The sequence below is a fragment of the Dendronephthya gigantea genome, unplaced genomic scaffold, assembly GCF_004324835.1.
Source record: "Dendronephthya gigantea isolate DGI-Jeju-01 unplaced genomic scaffold, DenGig_1.0 000482F, whole genome shotgun sequence".
NCBI lineage: Eukaryota > Metazoa > Cnidaria > Anthozoa > Malacalcyonacea > Nephtheidae > Dendronephthya > Dendronephthya gigantea.
The window spans coordinates 1-20,639 of NW_021163492.1; the positions used below are offsets into that span (position 1 = coordinate 1).

The 20,639-nt window shown below is 34.3% G+C and overlaps 2 protein-coding genes across 2 annotated transcripts; both read right to left on the reverse strand.

The window, feature by feature from the left end:
- Window positions 1-4,201: 4,201 nt before the first annotated feature.
- Window positions 4,202-10,178, reverse strand: LOC114543566. The gene is made up of 15 exons (XM_028562495.1): window positions 10,110-10,178; window positions 9,931-10,029; window positions 9,756-9,831; window positions 9,091-9,195; window positions 8,542-8,646; window positions 7,848-8,437; window positions 7,523-7,713; window positions 6,848-7,040; window positions 6,525-6,681; window positions 6,137-6,337; window positions 5,459-5,672; window positions 5,230-5,299; window positions 4,757-4,897; window positions 4,380-4,499; window positions 4,202-4,297 (listed from the first exon to the last, which is right to left on the reverse strand). The coding sequence occupies exons 1-15, from the start codon at window positions 10,176-10,178 to the stop codon at window positions 4,202-4,204; spliced, it is 2,427 nt and encodes an 808-aa protein (XP_028418296.1).
- Window positions 10,179-17,743: 7,565 nt separating this feature from the next.
- On the reverse strand, window positions 17,744-20,187 carry LOC114543567. Its single transcript, XM_028562496.1, has 6 exons — window positions 20,123-20,187; window positions 19,536-19,652; window positions 18,710-19,181; window positions 18,534-18,575; window positions 18,362-18,425; window positions 17,744-18,000 (listed from the first exon to the last, which is right to left on the reverse strand). Exons 3-6 carry the CDS (start codon window positions 18,893-18,895, stop codon window positions 17,870-17,872), a joined length of 423 nt encoding a protein of 140 aa, XP_028418297.1. The 5' UTR covers window positions 18,896-19,181; window positions 19,536-19,652; window positions 20,123-20,187; the 3' UTR covers window positions 17,744-17,869.
- Window positions 20,188-20,639: the final 452 nt, after the last annotated feature.

The following is a 20,639-nucleotide window of genomic DNA, read 5'->3' on the forward strand; positions in this document are numbered from 1 at the left end:
AAGAGAGGATATCTGCACCAAGAATCATCCATCACATTCTTTGTTTTTACCTGGACTTTTCACCATTTTCTGTCCACATGGTAAATCATATATAATTTTGTATTGCGTATTTTAACATTAAAACAACTTACTACTGTAGTAAGTGTGTATATAGTTGTGTAGATACATTTACGTACAATTTATCCTCTTTTTTATTATTTCAGGAATAAACTATGGATTGAAGTCATGCAAACCCGAGAATCTCCAAATGTTCCTTTCACGATATTTCGTACTCGTTTCCAGAATGGTTAGTCTTATCCAAATTAGTGATCCAAAAATCCGGGTTATAACAGAAAGTAATATGAGGAAGCAATCACGACAAACACCCTGACAAATAGGTCTTTAATTTTTAGCACCCAAAGTTATTGTGTACGACAACGCCTGCAATCTACACAGCTATTGCCTCAACAGGGACCCAGATTACTTCAAAAAAAAAAGTTTTTGGTCGATCGTTTTCACTGGAAGAATCATCGCGGTAAAATATTTTCAATTTATACGGTGTTTTCACATGGGTAGGCATTACTGAACACAAGTAAATTTTAAATATTTATTACGTCGCAGGTTGCTCTGAAGGATACAATATTGGTTCTTACCCTCAGTATGCAATGCTGAACAGTGAAGTGAATGAACAGGCGAACGCAACCTTAAAGCGTCTTCGAAATCAGCTGTCTTACATGACGCAGGATAACTTTGTCAGTCATTGCAAATTTCATTTCTGGTTTAGAAACAACAAAGCTATCCAACGCCTAATGTCAACCACGTAGTACGTATATTACGTGTCATTGAAACATCAACACTATCAATGATGATATATGAAAGTTTTTCTCTGATAACTTTCATTTGTCTGAGGTTTTAAATGGTTAAGAAATGGTAGCATGGTTGCCGTGTACAGGTTCAATTCCTGTATGCCATTAACCTAAAGTAAGCATACAGTACATTCCACCATGCATAGGTTATCACTAAGCAGGTTATGACAAATCATGTAAAAATTTTCTCAATATTAAGCTTAACGAAAGGTCCCAATTATTGATGTCTATAACCTTATAATTCCATGCCTTGGTTATCATGTCAAAAATTTTGTCAACATAACCACGTTTCTTCTTTTTACAAAAGTTTAAGTCAGAAATATCATACACCTGCAAAGGCTGCGATGGTTGATGTCTATAATCTTATATAACCATGCCGTGGTTATCATGTCAAAAATTTTGTCAACATAACCACGTTTCTTCTTTTTACAAAAGTTTAAGTCAGAAATATCATACACCTGCAAAGGCTGCGATGGTTGATGTCTATAATCTTATATAACCATGCCGTGGTTATCATGTCAAAAATTTTGTCAACATAACCACGTTTCTTCTTTTTACAAAAGTTTAAGTCAGAAATATCATACACCTGCAAAGGCTGCGATGGTTGATGTCTATAATCTTATATAACCATGCCTTGGTTATCATGTCAAAAATTTTGTACACATAACCACGTTTCTTCTTTTTACAAAAGTTTAAGTCAGAAATATCATACACCTGCAAAGGCTGCGATGGTTGATGTCTATAATCTTATATAACCATGCCTTGGTTATCATGTCAAAAATTTTGTCAACATAACCACGTTTCTTCTTTTTACAAAAGTTTAAGTCAGAAATATCATACACCTGCAAAGGCTGCGATGGTTGATGTCTATAATCTTATATGACCATGCCGTGGTTATCATGTCAAAAATTTTGTCAACATAACCACGTTTCTTCTTTTTACAAAAGTTTAAGTCAGAAATATCATACACCTGCAAAGGCTGCGATGGTTGATGTCTATATCTTATAACCATGCCGTGGTTATCATGTCAAAAATTTTGTCAACATAACCACGTTTCTTCTTTTTACAAAAGTTTAAGTCAGAAATATCATACACCTGCAAAGGCTGCGATGGTTGATGTCTATGTAAAGTGGTTATGTTGACAAAATTTTTGACATGATAACCACGGCATGGTTATATAAGATTATAGACATCAACCATCGCAGCCTTTGCAGGTGTATGATATTTCTGACTTAAACTTTTGTAAAAAAGAAACGTGGTTATGTTGACAAAATTTTTGACATGATAACCACGGCATGGTCATATAAGATTATAGACATCAACCATCGCAGCCTTTGCAGGTGTATGATATTTGACTTAAACTTTTGTAAAAAGAAGAAACGTGGTTATGTTGACAAAATTTTTGACATGATAACCACGGCATGGTTATATAAGATTATAGACATCAACCATCGCAGCCTTTGCAGGTGTATGATATTTCTGACTTAAACTTTTGTAAAAAGAAGAAACGTGGTTATGTTGACAAAATTTTTGACATGATAACCAAGGCATGGTTATATAAGATTATAGACATCAACCATCGCGCCTTTGCAGGTGTATGATATTTCTGACTTAAACTTTTGTAAAAAGAAGAAACGTGGTTATGTTGACAAAATTTTTGACATGATAACCAAGGCATGGTTATATAAGATTATAGACATCAACCATCGCAGCCTTTGCAGGTGTATGATATTTCTGACTTAAACTTTTGTAAAAAGAAGAAACGTGGTTATGTTGACAAAATTTTTGACATGATAACCACGGCATGGTTATATAAGATTATAGACATCAACCATCGCAGCCTTTGCAGGTGTATGATATTTCTGACTTAAACTTTTGTAAAAAGAAGAAACGTGGTTATGTTGACAAAATTTTTGACATGATAACCACGGCATGGTTATATAAGATTATAGACATCAACCATCGCAGCCTTTGCAGGTGTATGATATTTCTGACTTAAACTTTTGTAAAAAGAAGAAACGTGGTTATGTTGACAAAATTTTTGACATGATAACCACGGCATGGTTATATAAGATTATAGACATCAACCATCGCAGCCTTTGCAGGTGTATGATATTTCTGACTTAAACTTTTGTAAAAAGAAGAAACGTGGTTATGTTGACAAAATTTTTGACATGATAACCACGGCATGGTTATATAAGATTATAGACATCAACCATCGCAGCCTTTGCAGGTGTATGATATTTCTGACTTAAACTTTTGTAAAAAGAAGAAACGTGGTTATGTTGACAAAATTTTTGACATGATAACCAAGGCATGGTTATATAAGATTATAGACATCAACCATCGCATCCTTTGCAGGTGTATGATATTTCTGACTTAAACTTTTGTAAAAAGAAGAAACGTGGTTATGTTGACAAAATTTTTGACATGATAAACGGCATGGTTATATAAGATTATAGACATCAACCATCGCAGCCTTTGCAGGTGTATGATATTTCTGACTTAAACTTTTGTAAAAAGAAGAAACGTGGTTATGTTGACAAAATTTTTGACATGATAACCACGGCATGGTTATATAAGATTATAGACATCAACCATCGCAGCCTTTGCAGGTGTATGATATTTCTGACTTAAACTTTTGTAAAAAGAAGAAACGTGGTTATGTTGACAAAATTTTTGACATGATAACCACGGCATGGTTATATAAGATTATAGACATCAACCATCGCAGCCTTTGCAGGTGTATGATATTTCTGACTTAAACTTTTGTAAAAGAAGAAACGTGTTATGTGACAAATTTTGACAATAAAGTTTTGACATCAACCATCTCATTTGCAGTGTATGATATGACTTAAACTTGTAACGTTGTTTTGACATTTTGACATGATAGTTTAACTCATTGCTTTTTGCCATTTTTATCGCGTGAACCTTCCTAATATATATCGTGCAACGTATTTTCATGGCTGACAGGAATTGAACCTGTTTTACATGTTATTACATGTAACCTACCAGGAACCATTGTAATTTTAGTACTTGCCTCCTCAGTGTTTAATTTCATCATAGGAGATTTTCGCCAACGTTAGAATGAATGATATAAAGATTATCGCATGCACTTATGATGATTTAAAAAACCCGTAAAGTCCTACTATATAATCGTTTTATTTACAAAGCATATTTCATACATGTGAACATTATTGGAACGGTCATAATTAATAGACGTTAGTTCATTCCATAAAACGCAAATTTAATTAACCTTATTCAAATTTATAACCATATTCGTGTTTATTGACGATGGCGTTAGTACCCAGTCGCATACTATACATAAACAATGAGCGAATTCTAAGAATTCCAACTCAATCAATTTTATTGTGTGAGAAGTATTCAAAAAAAAACCTTTCCGCCAATGCTCTGCTTATATTTCCGGCTTTAGCCATGATCCAAATAACAACCTGGATAGACAAAATGTACACCGTTAGCAAAAGCGTGCCATTGGAATTGCAAAAACGCACAATCACAATCTGTTGCTTATACCTCTGGTACACACACTTCAAAAATATACTGCTCGCGCTGTTCCAGGAGAATAATTTCCTCCAGAAGCATATTGTCATCATTTTCGATACTTGTTTTAACAAATCTCTTTACATAATCTTTCTAAAGTTTTAAAATTTAAAAAAAAGTATATTCAGTAATATCTGTTCAAACAATATGGTATACTGACTAGACACTGAGGTATACTGTGCAATATAAGAGGCGAGAGCATATATAAAACATACTAGTTTCTACACACTGAATTATTATAGTAGTTTCAGTTCTATATTTGAAACTGCGTAGTGCTATATTCAAATATTAGGTTACTGTAAACGAAATACTAACTTATAATTTAAAATCAAAGAAACATTTATACTTACGGTATTTACATCTCTAAATATTCCCAAACCAGTATTTTGTTTCAAAAGATTATCAGCATTCGTATTACCAGCCAAACTTTGAATAAATAATGTCACTCTCCTACTCTTCACCTCTTTTTTCGCCAGACTACGCAAGAACAACTGAAGGAAATTTTTTAAAAGTGGTAATTTTTGTTGAGTTTTTATGACTTCTGTGTCAGAATCATTTGACTTATATAGCCACAGAGAAACCGTGACAAGAAAAGTTAACAAATACGGTTGATTCAAATAAGAATACAAGATTTCGAACAATTTGATAAAACTGATGAAGGAAGATACAGTATAGTCTCCTAACATTTGTATTTTTAAAACTTCTTTTTAAACTAATCTATTTACCATTTTTGTTTCAGTCATTTTAGTTTCTACCAATTATCACTGTCAAATGTTAGAAAGTTAGAACTTTCACAAGTATTTTAATGAAATAAAAAAATTACCTTCAATTCGGAATTAGAGGAACGAACAAAGAATCGTCGAAGCTTCGTTGGTTCATCAAAATCGTTAGCCCTATAAAATTAAAAAAATTACAGTATGTATTATATTTTGGACATCTTGTCAAGAGCAATTTTTTGCGGTTGCTCATACTTCATTCCGACCAATGACAGTCTAAAAAAAGGTACAGGCACAAAAGGGCGAAAAAGATGGCGACATAAACATATGTAGTACCAAATACATTCTGGTTGTTTCATACAACCGCAGAACCAATGTGCTGGCAAACTCCTCTTTGTAATATGGTATACACAGCTTTCATGATACCAGAACAAGCACTGTTCACACAAAATCCATCTCTCGTCAGCAGCACTGTCTAGGTTATGTGCGAATTGGCATTTCATTGTCGCTGCACAAGCTGTTTTAAAATTCTCGGAAAAGGTATTTATATCTGCAAAATAATGAAATATAATTGTGGGTAAGACACGTTAAAGTTCCATTGAAAGCAAAGTCTATTATATAACCATTTTGGAAGTATATAAAAAACTATACAGAAGCTTGGCTATCAAACATGACTAAAGGGGCACTAACAGTCACAATTATACCTCAATTAAAGTGTTGATAAATGTTTTAAGAATCCCAATTGCAGTGATACGCTGAGGCTACCTTCATACGGGACCGGATGAATTCGAGACCGTGCTCGAATTCGTCCAGTTCAGGTGTTCACACGGTGAAAAAGGATGAAAATTTAACCGGTTCTACGTGTTCACACGATGAAACCGGACGAATTCGAGCACGGTCATGAATTCTTCCGGTCCCGTGTGAACGTAGTCTGATAGATGATAACAACACAACTGAAATGGAACAATTTTAGCTTACAGCATATAAACAACATTAATTATATAAATTTCTTACGTTCGTCAGTTTCACATCTCAACATCGGAACAATGTGATTAATCGTTCCACCAGATAGCTGGCACCAGAGCAGATGAATTGATTCGGTCGACCCATTTGGAGGACATATCTCTGTGTTATAGAGTTCATATCCTGGCGCAGAGCAATGCTGGCAAATGGTGGTTTTAAGTAAGCCAGCCAAAAGCACAATTTGGAGATATCCTATTATTATAATAAAAAACCATAACACCATATTATCTGAACGCTTTCAACATAATTGCCTCCGCTGAGCCAGTCGGAAATTGTTTTTAAATTTTCCCAGGAAATGATACAATGTGGTACAAGTTAGTATGTGTTCCACGTTAAACAAACTCGGTTGCATATTAAAAACCTTACTACTGCAACTTACCAGAGTAACGACCATCCACAGAGGTTTTCATTATCTCACGCATATAAACATAACTAACTCTATCATTCATAGTCATGTTATCTTTCAAACCGCCATATACATCATCATCTGTTATTAATGACAGAAAGCCATCAACGCGATCTGCATCGGCAAGAAACTGAGGTATAAAATTGAGTAAAAATGATCAAATTGATACAATATTTCATTTTTTAATAATACTGTATACCATATTCATAAATGAAAGCAAGCTTTTCACTCTGTTAATGTTTCAAAATGGTTGGTATACAGCTGCCAAAACCAGTTAAACCACAGTTACACTGTACCTGCTTGATGTAAAAGTGCTCATTTACACAGCCATGGACGATACACCAGAGTTTTAACCATTGATGTAGAGACTCAGACTGGTTATCACTTATAGATACTGACACTGACCGAAACAGACAATTCCCATCTCCACAAACCCCTAATGGTTCCCAACCTGAGCGGAGCATATCATCCGGAACTTGGCATCTAACACTGTTTGGAAACAGATTTCAACAATTTTACAGAACAAAATGCAACAAAAACAAGTAAGATGCAGATTTTAAAATTTATTCAACAGCAGCAATTCCGACATGAATAGCGAAAATGGTATCACAACAGCACTTTTTCGACGGAACCTTTTTGCAGACGTAAATAAGATTTTGGTGAAGAAATATTTTCTGCTCACGTATATATATAGTTTAACTCACAACACATAAGTAACGCACTATCTCTTGACTTTGAAACTGCTTTTAAAGACATTTAATGCCTAAAACTAAAAATGGAATGTTTTGCCATATCTGCTATTCACGACGACACTCTTTTGCTGCCGTGAAAAAATTCTTTTTTTCAATTTTTAGAGACTCTACCTGTATAAAACCCCACAAAACATGCAATAACACAACGCAACGCAACATCAAAAGGCCCCAAATAGAACAGCACAGCATAACTGAATATAAGTAAAACAAATTCAGTACCTGATCTCAATATCTGGAATAGTCACATGACAAACAGATGGCTTCGACTTTGTACGTAGCGGAGAAAATTGAACCAGTTCCTCCATTGTCTCGCTAAGGTTCTTGAGTAACGCCCAGTCCTGATCTGCACACACATCTCCAATGAAATGCATTACTCTCTCCAAGTTCGCCGAGTTTGGTGACAAATTTTCCTTGATAAAAGAAATTTAAAAAGGCTCACGATATCTCAAGGCCTAATTAGAAAATGCAGTACTTAAATCAAGGTACTATATGTCATCCATTGCTTAAAATATTGTCTGTATTTTCAATCGAATGCAGTTCTTACAACTAATGCAGCAAATGCTCTTTCTGCACCATGATCACTCATACTTTGTCTGTAGTCCTGGCTTTTTCGTAGCCGAGTGGAATTATGGGAAACAGGTTGTGGGACAATAGCAACAATTTCCGCATCAGAACTACCCTCTTCATCATGACTCAAATCCTGTTCATCACCAACCTTATTACCAGCATCATCACTCTCATCCCTACCCAAATTTCTAGCATCACCTGCTAAATTTTTACCATTCCTATCCATATTTACACCATCATCATCACCATCTTCATTTTCACCACCATGTCCCCAGTTTGCATCATCTCTACCCAAATCTCTAGCATCATCACTCAGATCTTCACCACCATCTATATTTACATCACCACCTAAATTATACCCATCAACATCATCACCATCATTGTCATCACCATCATCACTATCATCATCAACAAATGCATTGTGCTTGCCAATATGTGCAGCAATGATCCTCTCCAACATATCCACGGTAGGCCTGTTTCTGCCATTGCTTGGATCACGAAACAATAAACTTGATGGCCACCATTCTGGTTTGTGATCCTCATCACCCCAATGTGGTTGTTTGGTTCCTTAATAATTTTAAAACTAGAATAACTGTTTGTTGATAATGATTAATTCATGCATTTATTGTATGTATCATTCTGGTATTACACTTAAAGATGATCACCATTACCATTATTGGTAACTAGGGAAATTACTAGCTTTCTTTTTCCATGAGCATTCAATTGTTTCCAGTCTTTTGGTATCTTGACTTTCACATTCATATGTTCATAATTTTCTATTGTAAAATAGATACTATTTATAATAATACCAAATAGCAACATGTAACCAAAACTCTTTATAGTGCCCCCAATTAGCTACTCAAGCTAAACACATTGACACTTTAATAAAGTATTCATTCATTCATTCATTCATTCACTCTGTCTCAATTGTTACAGCAACATGTAAATGGTGAAAAACAATAACAAAATTGACAGTCACATGTAACATAACTGGGGTCCAAATGTCAAATTATAAATATTTAGGCTTATTTATTTATTACACTAATTTAGACCAATTTAAAATGTTACGATTATAGGTAAAAGAGTGCACCTAATACTTCATTGCCTATTGAAGGTCATTAATTTGCACAGAATAGCAATGTTCATTAACTTACAGTGCAATAAATCATTTCATTGATCATTTATTGTGGCATATGAGCAGCTTGGTGGACAGTACATACCTGTTGAAGAACTGTTTGGTCCAACTGAGTGGGAAGCAAATATGGCTGCAACAAATGCCTGTTTCACAGCAGGGTTTTCAGCAAATTCCCTTAACTCACGAGGCCCTAAAAAAAGTGAAACATATACACTAATATTATAAAAACCAGCTGACATGCAGTTGGAGCAGGTGACAGTTTTGACAACCGTTCATGCTAACATTAAAGGTGCAGAGAAGCAGCTATGTAACATATACATAAACATGTTTACATTCTGTGACTATAGTACTATATATACTATCTAGCCAGAAGGAGTACAACATGAGACTATGTAGCACCTTGTGGTTACATTCCCCCTCCCTATGATGAATAAAAGGATCTGGGATTAAAAAAAGTAAAATTCAAAGTAGGGTGCATCAGGGCTTAATCCAAATGTGTTAATAAAACTATACTACATATAATCAATATTAGTTAATCAATATTAGAGGAGCAGGAATTGGTCTATTTTTTAAAAAACTCAACTCTGACTTTACATGGTCACTTTAAAATTAGCTGCTATAGCTTTAAACTAGTTGTGCTGGCTATATATATATATATGCCTACATTCACGAGTCTCTTGATAATTGTTAATACAATGACAGTGCTAGAATATAATTTTATATTCTAGTATAAAACAAAATATACTTTACCTGAATAATATATCTCCCCATTTAACCATGTTAATGCCACTGTTGGACACTTGGTCAATTCATACCAATCTTGAATCTTAAATGTAATAAATGCTAGTAATCATGAACAACATACAACTGTAATACTGAATTGACGGCTCTATTATTTTTCACAATAAAATGAATAATCCCCTACCTTTGTCTGGAGGCTTTTTGCGTTACGAAGGTCAAACCTTCGTCTATATCTTGGATCCTTAGCCTTCGATTTCTCTTTGTATCGTCTTCTTAATGGCACCTATTAAATAATGAAATACACACGTTCCTATACCTCAAGAATTTACATATAAATTGCTTTATACAATAAAATTTGCATACTTCATCTACGTCCATTTCGTTGTTCATTTGCATATCACTGATATCAGGCTCCTCCATATTGTCAGCCATAATCACTTTCTGAGCCCACTGGCCTTGTTGTTTGCGTTTACGCACGCCGTGGTTATTTTTGTGGTTAGTGACACTTTTTTTGATACTATAATACCTCCTCATCCAAGCCATTTTATTGCACTAATAACAAATTTAACCCTCTATTAAGGGTATGCAAATAAAAATATTGCTGCATTTTACAACCGTGTTAAATCAAAACATGCCGTGCAATTCACGCGTGGACAAGATGGCTGGACCATTACAGGGGGGGAATAACTTTCCACGCAGATGGACGAGCGCTTGCGTGACAACTTAAATCATCTTGATACAGCAGCATCGTAGAAAAAGAAAAACAAGAAAATCATTATTTTGTTTTGTCCGAACAGTTTATTTAGGCCGTTTTCCCTTTAGACTACCTAATGTTGAACAACTTAACTTCAATAATTTGGGTATTAACTCTGTTGTCACGCAAGCGCTCGTCCATCTGCGTGGGAAGTTATTTTCCCCCCTGTAATGGTCCAGCCATCTTGTCCACGCGTGAATTGCACGGCATGTTTTGATGACAAAATGGCGTCGAATTTGGACAAAGTTAGGGTTTTATCCTATCGATGGTTAAACTTCTACAATCCGCATGAAAACTACTCAAACTGGGTTTGAAATCCTCTTGTTGCTATTATGTCATAACTGACCTGGTTATTTGGAGGGATTTTAATGGCTTTCGTGGAACAATAGCGGGACAAAGTGGCGATTTCGGCGAACTTCGTCAATTTGCAGGAAGTAGGTAAATTTCATATTATTATTTTGGTCACAAAATATCAACTATTTTACACCAAAACTAAAATAGTTTAAATTTGGGCATCAATATACATGCAGTATGCGAAAAACTGATAGATATTATGCATTCCTAATTGTCTGAGCTTTCATTGGTTTATAAATACAGAGAGAGCAATGTGTATATTTTTGGAATTTTGGACAATACATTATCAGATCCTAGGCCTCGGCAAATACCATTTAGGCACTCTGGGGACTTGTAAGCGATTTTATTTGAGGCAGGCCTGCACAGTATTTTAAACAAAATTAATCGGGGTAATAATAGTTACTGGTGATATTGTTTAATTAAAGATTTTTATGTCTGTTTATTCCAAGATATAGAAGTAAATAGAAGACCCATATCCAAAAAAAATCTATGGAAAACATGTTTTTGTGTTTGGAACATGGAATAATAACCTGGGTGTGGTTCTCCATAGAGTATGTGATGCAAAAAGATAGATAAATGTATGGGCTTTCTACTGATATATAACTTGTACAGGGTTTTTGCATTGCACTGAAGTATTCTGCCTTAATAATGAAGTGTGCAGACTTTGCAAACTTTCTTAACATTCAATTGGAACCCAAATGGTTAATGAAAATTGTTACTATTCTAGACTAATGTCTTTGTAGGTATTATTGTTAATTTATATAGGGATTTTGATATCAACTTATGCGAAGATATAGAAGTAAATTATATATTTTCTGGCCCTATAAGCCTAAAGCCCTGGTCAAACGAGTATGAGAGTTGATGAGAGTTGTTGAAAAGCGAAAGTTGACCAGATGTTACCGCGCGCGTTGCAGGAACTATTTTGTACCATTTTGTATTTATTTTGTACTATTTTTCTGAGTCTGTTACCACAAAATACAAACTGCAAACTATTTTTTAACTCTTATCAACTCTCATGACTTATCAAACGCGCCCGAACTCTAATCAAATTTTGAACAGTTCATAGTGTACTTAAGCCCCGTTTACGGCACCAGTAGCCGCGCCGAATTAAATATTAAGTATTGCTTTTTCACCATGAGATATTCTTGTCTGATATCTGTACTACTATAAAACTTGCTTTCTTTCTTGTATTCTATTCTGTTCCAATCCACCTCTTTCCATTACTTTACATTACATGACCTTACATCGCATTACCACCTTACGTTGCATTATGTTACATTACATTAGATTATGTAACATTACGTTACATTACGTTACATTGTGTTACATTACATTACATTGTATTTTATTTTATTTTACAATGTGTTTAATTTTATTTTATTTTACAATGTATTTTATTTTATTTTATTTCATTTTATTTTAGGCTCGAAAGGAGCAATGAACATGGAAATTTGAGGTTCCGGAGAAGCTTCATATGTGAACTGAGGAACATTTACATCTTCTTCCAAATGCATAAGTGTCCATGGCTAACTGGCCTGATTCAAAAATTTCTTTCCATTACAACTTTTCAAGATACTGAGGAACTGAACAAGTTTAAATTAACAGAGATATCCATGGCTAATATTCGACTTTCTGACTGGATACTTTAATTTTTTGAGGTCAGAAGCTTCATATGTCAACTAAGGAACATCCTGTTTCTACCAAAAATTACCAAGAACATTTACATCTCCTTCCAAATGCATAAGTGTCCATGGCTAACTGGCCTGATTCGAAAAATTCTTTCCATTACAACTTTTCAAGATACTGAGGAACTGAACAAGATTGAATTAACAGAGATATCCATGGCTAGTATTCTGACTGGATACTTTACTTTTTGAGGTCAGTGGCTGAAGTAATATGAAGGAAATACATAGAAATAAATTAAGTAAAAAAATCAAATGTAATGATGAAGAAATACATATTATAAATAAAAAATATTAAAATGTAGTAATTTAAAAATACATATTATAAATTATATATATATATATAAATAAATATATTAATAATAACATATATAATATTGTGTACATACAGAAACCCAATATATCCCAAACCACCTTTGCCTTTCTTTTTCACCATGAGATCGTACTTACTACTGTAAAACTCGCTTTCTTTCTTGTATTCTATTCTATTTTAATCCTCACCAGCACATTCCATTACTTTACATTACATTACCTTACATCACATTACCTTACCTTACATTACCTTGCGTTGCGTTACGTTACATTAGATTACGTTACGTTACGTTACATTACGTTAAGTTACATTACATTGTATTTTATTTTATTTTTTTATTTTACATTGTATTTTTTTTATTTTATTATATTTTGTTATATTATATTATATTATATACGAGCCTTCCATGACTTGTTTCTCTAAAGGTTTATTTGCCTGCTTAGAAAATAGCGGACAATTATATATTTTATTATATTATATTATATTATATTTTATTATATAAAGTGTAGTGCTTTATAGGGTTTTCGAGCACTGATAAAACTGATAACTTCACATGTGAGATTATGATAATTTCACATAGAATTACTGTCATGTAATTCCTCCCCAGTCCCCTGGTAGAGATATGTCTTTGAGTTAGAGAATGGAAAAGTATTTCGATGATTTGAGGTTGAAATGAGCTTACTGCTGTTCTTTAAACACGCCCCCGACGAGTGACGATCATCATACGATCCATCACGATGTTCTTTACTTGAACAGAACACGATGTTTGTGAGTAAGAATTACTCATCATATAAATATGGCCTAATTTTTAAGCTTTCATACGTATTTTAAAATATACATGCTGCTATTGTTATGTTTCTATTTATGTTTTCAAGAGTTCTAGTTGAATTTCTACCGATTTTGAACTTTGACATTGTGACTTAATAATTTGTTTCAATTAGCCTTTCTCTTCTTTTGAGATCTTACTTCTCGGTCTCTTTGGACTTGCATACACTTTTGACGAACTTAACGAATTTTAAGTAATTTGATTTGTTTCAATTAGCCTTTCTCTTCTTTTGAGATCTTACTTCTCGGTCTCTTTGGACTTGCATACACTTTTGACGAACTTAACGAATTTTAAGTAATTTGATTTGTTTCAATTAACCTTCTCTTCTTTTGAGATCTCACTTCTCGGTCTCTTTGGACTTGCATACACTTTTGACGAACTTAACGAATTTTAAGTTGCAAATTATAATTATATTATATTATTATATTATATTATATTAAGAACTTACTGACTGAGAGTGAGGTCTATACGGTAAATATCAACTCTATATTGTAAATATAATTTATTTATTTTCAAATTTATTATTTTCCGTTTAAGACTGTAATCCGTTTTACAGTTTATATTTCGTCGGTTTTTGCCGTGAGTTTTGCGTTGTTTCACAGGGCAATAAGAATTGCGTATTGCCCGTGGGCAATACGGGAAAATTCGGACCGTCTGCAGCCAATCAAATTTCAGAATTAACAAAAACAAACGCTTGCCATTAGATATTATACTATATTAAGAACTTGCTGAGCGATAGCGAGGTCAATAGACAAAGACAGAGGTTTGATATTTACCGTAAAGACCGAACAGTCTAAGTTAGTAAGTTTTTTATTATATGGAATAATTCATGCATATATGTAACGATTAACTTTTTATGAGTAATTTTAATGATAAATCTCATCTGGGCACATGACACCGAAACATCGGCCTAAAAGGAAAAAACACTATTTTGTAGAATATAAATTTATTATTTTTATTTCAAATTCAATTTTTCCGTTTAAGAATTTAATCGGTATTTCAGTTTAAATTTAGTCGGTTTTTGCCGTGAGTTTTGCCTTGTTTTCAAAGGGCAATAAGAATTGCGCATTGCCCGTTGGCAATACGGAAATATCCGGACCTGTCAGTAGCCAATCAAATTGTACAATTAACCAAAACAAACGTTTGCCATATAATAATATATTACACATTATATTATATTATATTATTCAGGTTAGAGACTGTTGTGAGTGTTTGCTTACAAATAAACCCCACGCGCCGACCATACAATGTACGAGAATTTTGAATTCTTCGCAAGTTTTTTACTATTTACAAGAAATGAATTATGTTCTTACCACTACATTATCATACAAAATATCCCGACCTGTCATTTCTCACATCGCGTAAGCTTTTTCCCACAGAAACTACACAAGGCAGCGCATTAAATATCGTATAAAACAAATTTTTCATCTCAAACAATTTACGTAAAAATTGTACATAAAAAATTCCATTCTTCTTGATTTTATAAATTTTGCTGACGACTGCAAAAAAACCCTCGACTGTCCGATGGATATTACGATGAAAAAGCAATGATAATTTTGGCGAATAATGATATAATTTTAGTTTGTTAGCCAAGATATCAATTGGATTTATGATCAGTAGGTCTTACAAGCAAGCGATAACGAGAAATGGTAGGTAAAGCCGAGCAGGCATTTAGTAGTTTTCATCAAGATGATAAAATAACACGAGTTAGCTTTAAATTGGTTATTTTATATTCGTACTTTTATGCCAGGATTAAATAATAGTGTGAGAACTGTTTTAAAAGTTATTTTACAAACGGTACCCCGCAGTTTCTTGAAGTTTTCGATGTGCATTTTGAACAAGATATCAAGCATCTAAATGTTGGCTACAAGACTGGAATTTTAATAATATACTGATCTTCCAGGAACATACGGAAAGCCAAAGGCTACCCAAATTCATCAAAATCCCGTTTTACAGAAACATTTCTACAAACACTGTCACAATGCATCTATAAATTAACATTATGAAACGAAACACATGTACTTCTGGGCTACCTAGAGCCAAACATTTAGATGTTTAATATCGCTGTTTAAATCGAGGTTGCAGGAAGCCACACTTTGTTGCTCGCTGTGTTTTTGTATATTCATAGCGTGTTAACGTTGTTGTCAAATTACTTCATGTTTGGCTCGTTTGTACGATTTTTATTATGCACTAGTTTTGAAGGATCGAAAACTCACTCGTTCGCCACGCTCACTCGTTCGTGCATAAAGATCGTACGTACTCGCCAACCATGAAGCAATCTCTATATATTATATCATTGTTATATATTATATTTTTACGTTATATGTTATTAATAATAATTATTATTATTATTACTTTATAATATAAACGTAGTTGCTACAATTTATTAGTTGTCTGAGTTGCATGTATGAATTGACGAAAGTTGAAGACAATGAAAGTTAAATATTCTAGCTGTAAAATACTTGTTGTTGTTTTCTTACTTAACAGCCAGTTGTTTAGGAACGACGAAGATTTAAATTTCTAAATCCACCTCTAAACACATTTTTATTGCTTTTAATACGAAATGACAATTTTTAAAACAATTTACAAAACTAAAGATTCAATATATGGACATCTTAAATTTTATGAAATAAAGATTTTATTTGTAAATATCAAAATTTTGAAACATAACTATTTATGTTTATAATATTACTATTTTTATTAAAATTACATTATTAAATTATATTATTGTTATTGTTATATTCTTATGATATTATTTTTTCATGTTTTCTCACTTATTATTTCTATACTATAAAGTCAGTTTGGGCGTGGCCAAAAGTGCGGATAGAGGTTTCTCGCAGGTGTTTCGACGGATTTTATGCGAAACTTGGGTAGGGTACTTAGGGCGTGGCTTTTTCTTATTTTTCTTGTTTTAGTGCTTTAACTATTCAAAAATTAATAAAGTTTCTTCATTGTTAGTGTGTACGAGTATCAAGTAGCCGGTTAAAAACATATGAAAATCAAGTTCCCCAGTGAATAACTATCTCCCGTAATTGCAAAAAAGTATTAAATTAAGCCACAGCATTTGTAAGTGTGAATAAACAAGCGAAAAAAAAAAAAGTAAAATATTCCTTATTATTGTAACCATTTATAGAAAGAGATTATTGTCATACAATAGACATCTTGAGCTGTACGAAGCCATGCAACGAATGTATAGAGCGCCGTCCACCACGCAGAAAAGTGTTTTTTCAACCTACCAAAAAACGCTGGGGAAGGCAATAAAATTACTTTTAATTGTTTGCTTTGGAGCTAAGCAAAGAAAAATCTCAATTTAAGAGTACTAAGGTTTAATCCGGGCTATACTGATCAATGGGCAATTTTAAAATGACTGTCCGATGGATAGCGCTCTATTGCAAGTTGTAGACTTTTCAGTGTTGCTTCGGAGTGATTGTGAATTGGTTTAAATCCGGTCCTTATCGTTTCTATTTGGTCATAAATTTTGCTGACGACTGCAAAAAAACGACTGTCCGATGGATATCAACTATGATATCAATGATGGAAAGCAATGATAATCTTGGCAAGTAATGAGATCATTTTAGTTTGTTAGGCAAGATATCAATTGGATTCATGATCAGTAGGCCTTTCAAGCAAACGATGACGAGAAATTGTAGGTAAAGCCGTGCAGGCATTTAGAAGTATTCAGCAAGATGATAAAATACACGAGTTAGCTTTAACATTGGTTTATTTTATATTCGTACTCTTATGCCAGATTAAATAGTAGTGTTAGAACTGTTTTTAAAGCTATTTTACAGCGGTTCCCCGAAGTTTCTTGAAGTTTTTAATGCACATTTTGAACAAAGATATCAAGCATCTAAATGTTTGGCTAGAAGACTGGAATTTAATAATATATCTTCCAGGGAACATACGGAGAGCCAAAGGCTATCCAAACTCATCAAATCCCGCGTTTTACAAAAACTTTTCTACAAACACTGTCACAAATGCATCTATAAATTAACATTATGAAACGATACACATGTACTTCTGGGCTACCTAGAGCCAAACATTTAGATGTTTAATATTCGCTGTTACTATACCTATGTTCCTATTAGTTAACTGTCCACATTAAATCAGCGCGAGGATGACTTATTTTCCCCTCTTTTCCAACACCCACGAACAAAGTCTTTTACGTGCTTCCAATCACGCTCCACTTCTTTGTTACTCTCCAAGAATGCAACACACTCGTCTTTCTTGGGAGATGTTTATCCCGTATGTGCTTTGAAAACACCGCAAACACCGCATTTTTTTCTTTGTTGTCCATGGTTTTCTCTCAGTCCGTTTTCGTGTACCTAATTGAAAGAAGTGCATCCGATTATTTAGCAATGCATTCGGCAACCACCTGTAAGTATTTTGTTTGTCACAGTTTTACTACAATAGTTTATGATCGAAAAAAAAAAGAAAGATCATAGTAAAATATCTCTTCTTAATTATTATACACCTCGTGGGTATTGTCGTTCCTGATTGGTAGGAAAACGCCGGTTTATTCACAATATTCTGAATTTACTACGTAATTTCAGCTGCTGACATGCTCAGCCGTCCAATATATATTTTTTGAATCGAACTTGCATACAAAAAAACCAATTATTGGACTCTCTCGTGTCTAAACTAGAAACCGAAAAGACGTGTTTTGGGGGTTATATTTGAACTTACTTGAAGGTGCACATGGTTTGCGTTCTGGTTGTTGCAGTTGCCGCATTCGATGATAAACAACTTGCTGTAAATGATCAGGTTAAAACAAGGTCGTTCATCAAAGTGGTGTAAGACTAATTAATATAAATTATTGAAACAGGATAATACAATATACAGCTAATAATGCACTTACCATCATTCTCAAAAGGCGTTTGTTTTGCGTTTTCTTCAAATTCTATTGGGAGAAAATACAATTTAAAAACAAGACTTATTTACCTCCACGAATTACAAATACTGAAAAAAGTTGCTATAAAAAGTCAACATATAGTGATTTTCAAGTTTTAGTAAATTAAAAACTATTTTCCTTACCTGACAACCGAATTTCACGAGGATTCTTCCTTTGAAATGATGTGCTCGGCCTTCATCGACAGCCATGAGTAAATTGCCGACAACGGCCAACTCTAATGTTGTATCAGGTAGTCGGTAATAGTCCTTGTGCACGTGAATATCATGGCCAAGATGTCTCGCGAGCCAGCCCATTTCACTTTCGCCCATGTTACCAGTTGACTAATGGTTTGCAACATACTTTCGCAGATTCGTTGAGGTAATCAGGCGAGGCTCCTTTAACTTTAGTTGGCCACATACCCGCGTAATGACGTCGTGGCCTCTCAACGACTTTTTTGATTTTCCGTTGTTTACCGCAAAGACAAACGGGTTGTCTTTCCCTACTCCTCCCTCACTTCTCGTTTTATTGAGAGCAAGGATTCCTTTCTTTACGTCATCGGTAATTATGACAGGAACTTTTCGTCTCCTTTTCCCCACAATCTCCACCATATCAAATCTGAGAATACAAAAAGGTGTTCTGTCATATTGAGATGCTACAAATTTAATGTTTATGAGGCCGTCTCTTGTCTCAACTAAGAACAATTGATTTGATTTTAATGTTAGGAAACTGAATCAATCCTGCATGATATGGCAATAGTTAAATTGGTTGAAAATCGTTTTGCAAAATAATCATTCAAATCTGAGAAATCTAACCCTCTATATAGGTTATGTGCCAAGAACGAGGTTGATATGATACTTGAGGCTGATCAACCGCACTGATCGATCATCGATCTGTGAAGTAACTGATATTCGAATATCTTCCTTATAACATAGGCATCGTGCTAAGTTAATAAGAAGTTATGTTTATAACCGTTTACACAGCTCCCGTTCGCTGCTTGAAAGCGACTCCAAAATTTCTTTATTATGAGCATTGTTCCAATTCGGGCGTTGCTCGAAGTGCTAAGCTGCATTTGAGCAGCCTCACCACCTGCAGAAAGATAAAAATATTTCTGTATGAGAATACATTAGCCGCTATGTTGGCAGCTATCATGACATACATAGTTCAACAATATTGCGTCATTGGATTCCAACTGAGAGGAATAAAATTGTGAAGAATGAAATGATAACTTATGTGTCTCAGCTATTTTCTATTTCACTACAAAAAATATGCTTCACTCAATATTTCACTTTAAAATATGCGTTATGAATTTTAGATGAATTTGCGTTTCTTCTAACCTAAAAGATTGCCCGTTTAGAACGAAGATAATACCGACGAAGATCTTTGGCTCGAAAACGAATCACAGTACTTTGAACTTACAAACTAAGATTAACTATTGAAATACTCTTATGAATGTTTGGTTTCGAAAGCCTGCAAGACCTCTAATGAACAGGATTTAACTTAATTGACCTTTCAATCACCACGCTAAGATATACACTTTCAGGAATACAAGTAATTACCTCTTCGCTTATTAAACATGATAAGCCTTGTAAGGCACACCTCCGCCAGCTTTCTCCATCTCTCGACGGTGACTTCCTCATTTACTTTCTTTGTCAATTCAGCGATTTTTTCTATCACGTGTTTTCGTATGCCAACAGATCCTCCGTAATTGGAAGAAGTTGAGGAGCGTTATGTTTCTTTACGCAAGGTGGTCAAGCGCGGCCTGGATATCTTGTCATGCCACTCCGCGTCATACAACTGGGGCAAATCGTCTATCTCCGCTTTCTTTCCAGAATTTGCTCTCTTAGTGCTTTGCAACGAATTATCACTGCCGCCTTTTCAACTCGTATCCGCAGTGCACCGATGTTGCCGGAGCTTTAAATCTTTTTTGCGACGTGGTTCCATCGTTCTCCTCGTACCCTCCAACTTTTCTGGCGCATTCCACCAGAGTGTCGAAATGCCGCGGCCTCAACAAATCTTCCAGGGAGGCCTCCGTGTTCCCCAACAACTTTCTCCCTTCGATCAGAGCCCTCCCAA

Coding starts and splice junctions, on each gene's coding strand:
- LOC114543567 (XM_028562496.1), bottom strand. CDS start 18,895: ATGGGCGAAAGTGAAATGGGCTGGCTCGCGAGACATCTTGGCCATGAT. Junction 18,576..18,709: donor TCGTGAAATTCGGTTGTCAG/GTAAGGAAAATA, acceptor TTCTCCCAATAG/AATTTGAAGAAAACGCAAAA. Junction 18,426..18,533: donor AACGCCTTTTGAGAATGATG/GTAAGTGCATTA, acceptor GATCATTTACAG/CAAGTTGTTTATCATCGAAT.
- LOC114543566 (XM_028562495.1), bottom strand. CDS start 10,178: ATGGCTGACAATATGGAGGAGCCTGATATCAGTGATATGCAAATGAAC. Junction 9,196..9,755: donor TGGGGAGATATATTATTCAG/GTAAAGTATATT, acceptor CACTTTTTTTAG/GGCCTCGTGAGTTAAGGGAA. Junction 7,714..7,847: donor GAGCATTTGCTGCATTAGTT/GTAAGAACTGCA, acceptor TCTTTTATCAAG/GAAAATTTGTCACCAAACTC.